At 41.5% G+C, this 3006-nt stretch overlaps 1 protein-coding gene across 1 annotated transcript in view; it reads right to left on the bottom strand.

Moving 5' to 3' along the window:
• Positions 1 to 1501: 1501 nt before the first annotated feature.
• The window catches only part of LOC138033653 (anthrax toxin receptor 2-like), a 72367-nt gene continuing 70862 nt past the window's right edge, over positions 1502 to 3006 (bottom strand). Inside the window, exon 23 of the mRNA XM_068881445.1 lies at positions 1502 to 2292. Within this exon, the coding sequence (XP_068737546.1) occupies positions 2266 to 2292 (27 nt within the window). The 3' untranslated portion in view covers positions 1502 to 2265. The remainder of the gene's footprint in view (positions 2293 to 3006) is intronic.

Below are 3006 nucleotides of genomic sequence, written 5' to 3'. Positions count from 1 at the left end.
ATCGTCCTTATCCGAGAAGACCAGAAAGTCTGACCATTTGCAGATGTAATTATAAAGGCAGAACTTTCTCCTCAGTGATTCTCAGACCCAGAGTATTGGTCAGCCCGGGGTTCGAACCCGCGACCTCCCGCACGGAAGTCAAGTCCAATGCACCGCTCTCGATTGAGGCAAATTGGTCGGCGAGTGTGAGTGTTCAAAGCGCAAAGAGTAGAGAGGCATTCTAACAACTGAGCTATAGAGCGGTTTTCAATTGAGTCTCGAAAGTAATTAGAGAATTATTTTGGTTTTGCATTACTTCACTCAGTGATTGGTTCAAAGTTCTCGCGGCACTTTTTCAACCAATCAGAAGTGAAACCAAAACCAATCGTGGCTTGCGCGTGCACATTTTCCCGCGCTTTATGTCGGCTACATGTAATTACTTCGAGTTTTGATTGGTTTACTGGATTGTTTCCGTCCTTTTTGATTGGCCAAAGTAATTACTTTGGTTTTGGTTTTACGACACTCAATTGAAAACCGCTCTAAAGCTACAAAGTTGGGAGCAGCTTTGACCTGCTCCCACCCCGAATCCCGTTGAAGTCGCCTGAAATTTTCAGGTGTCTGTAAGCGACAATTGCTTAAATTGTCCAGTTACAGTGCGACGCGCCTTACCGTGACCACCTAACAAAGTTTTTTACAAATTATCCGCCAATCAGGGTGTCCGAGTCACATTGACAGTCACGCCTCCTTGCAAAGTTCGTAGGGTTGTAATTTGAATACTGTTGCGTGGGTTGTTGAGTTGACGTATTTACGCGGAGGTTGTCAAATGTGAAAGTTTGTTGGGTGGCCACGGTAAGGCGCGTCGCATTGTAAGTGGAAGGATCACTTCTACATTTCGACTTTAGGTATAGGAAATCGTATGTACGCTAGTGCATTTCGTGATTTATGGTCACTCCTACGGCTTGTGCAATTTTGAGAACTCTTTTGTACCCTATAACCTCTCATTGCTCGTACTTTTTTCCTCGCCCCTGCGGGGCTCGGAAAAATACTACGCAACTCGCAAAATATCCGCGCGTATTATATGCTAAACCATCGAATAAGATGTATTTATTATAATGTATTAAATATGATAAAGTAATAGTCCTAACTTGCCCTTTTCGCCTTTATACCTGTAGAAACCCTTGTATGCCCCTTTATTATATGAACGGAAGTGTTTTTACAGAAACTAAAACACTCATAGCAAAATTTTATCTTAATTAAAACATTCTTTAGAATTAAGCTTGTTGCTTCCAATCGGCATGAGCAATAGAAGCCCCCATTCTAAAAAAGAACTATGATGAAATAAGAATGTAATGACTATCCAGAAGGCAATCCGGTGAATAATTGAAATACTTATCATGAAATTAACCACAAAACTTGTCCCTCATGAATTAGACACCTGTTATAGCGATTGGCAACTTCTAAGCCAATGGAAGTTTTAACAGAAGAGGCGCATGATCCGTCGGGAACGAAACTGGACAAAACATTTCCAGTCTGTGCTTTTATTTGTGTAGTATGACTGTTAAGTTGTTATAAAGTTTCAGACCTGAAGAACTGTGAGTTTGACGAGGACTGGAACACCAAGACAACCGACAGTAAAGCTTGGAGGCAACAGACATGGCAAGAAGCTGCGGGTAACCAATCTTCAGTAATGTAGTGCACAGCACTGAGCGAGTGAGTTAGTGTACAGTTGCGCTCAAGGCGGATGATGCCTCTCGACGTAGCCTGGCCGGTTCTGAATACATTGTAATTTGAGACTGCGCAAAAGAGCCAGAATTCCATGATTCCCAAACTCACTTAAAGGGTCTCTGAACCGGCCAGAGATCATTGCTGTCGGTGCTGACCAAAAGAATCGTGATTTCAGAACATGACAAATATTGAATAAATAAAAATTTAAACTATCTTACATGCGTAAAACATCGTCTTGTAAAACTGTGGAACTAAAACCAGACTGCCTTTAAATTGTGACACATATCTAGAATGAGCCCCTGCCGAGTGAAAAAACTACTATCTTCTGATCTCAACATTTGCAAAAGAAAAAAAAGCTAGCTTCACACATTCGTAGGTGACTTGTTTTCATCATAAATCGCTCGTTCAACTTCTTTAGCTTTTGATACACAGTCATGGACTTAAGTGACATCTGACTGCTGAACGTCCCTTAACTTTGCCCATTAGTGCACATGTCAGAACGAACATTTGAAATTGATTAAAATTTTCGACTCCACGCCTTAATCTTCCTTCGGAATTGAATTACACAGGGTCCGATGAATACAGCCACTGAAAAAAAGTGAAACAATGACTTATCAATAAAATTGCTGAAAGGTTCGCACTATTTAGAGTTAAGAATCATGATTATAACACTAACTCTTTTTGGAACATCACAGAACGTCCTCCCTTTGGGGGAGCGTTGCATGACTCTCCAAAAGATGGCTGCAAACTAAGACTATCCCCTCACCAGCTGAATCTCAAAAGGATCTTGCGTAAGTTAGGAGGCCTACATTTCCAGAAATGTATTAGTTTTGCCGCAAAATCTGCGTAAAAGGAGGTTGCAAGATTCAGGGCCGTACCTATGCAAGGTCCGCCGCATTATTACACGCAACCTTACTTGGTAAGACGTAAGGAATGTTACACACGAACTGAGCTACCGCAAATATAAATTTCCATGGCAGGCGGAAAATCTCCGTGCGCGGCGAGTTCCGAAAACCATTACAAACCTGGTTTAGGGAAGACTGAAAACGCCTTAGCGACCATACACGCGAGTACTCACGTGGATGAGTGTCTAAAAACAAATATTTATTTATTCGACTTATTTATTTATTTATAGATCTTTTTGGCGAAAAGCGACTTTTACATACGCAGGAGTTTCCTCTTATTGTATTGCTACTATTTTACGAAACGAAAACTTAATGAATATATTACACTATTCATTTTAGGCGTCGTTCACACTTGGTACCCGAGCACCCTACCCTGGCATGGTGCCTGACGGGCACC

Source organism: Montipora capricornis, chromosome 14 (genome assembly GCF_036669925.1).
Source record: "Montipora capricornis isolate CH-2021 chromosome 14, ASM3666992v2, whole genome shotgun sequence".
In the NCBI taxonomy this organism is placed as follows: Eukaryota; Metazoa; Cnidaria; class Anthozoa; order Scleractinia; family Acroporidae; genus Montipora; species Montipora capricornis.
The sequence above is the reverse complement of the archived record's forward strand: the minus strand, read 5'-3'. Positions and strand labels throughout refer to the sequence as shown.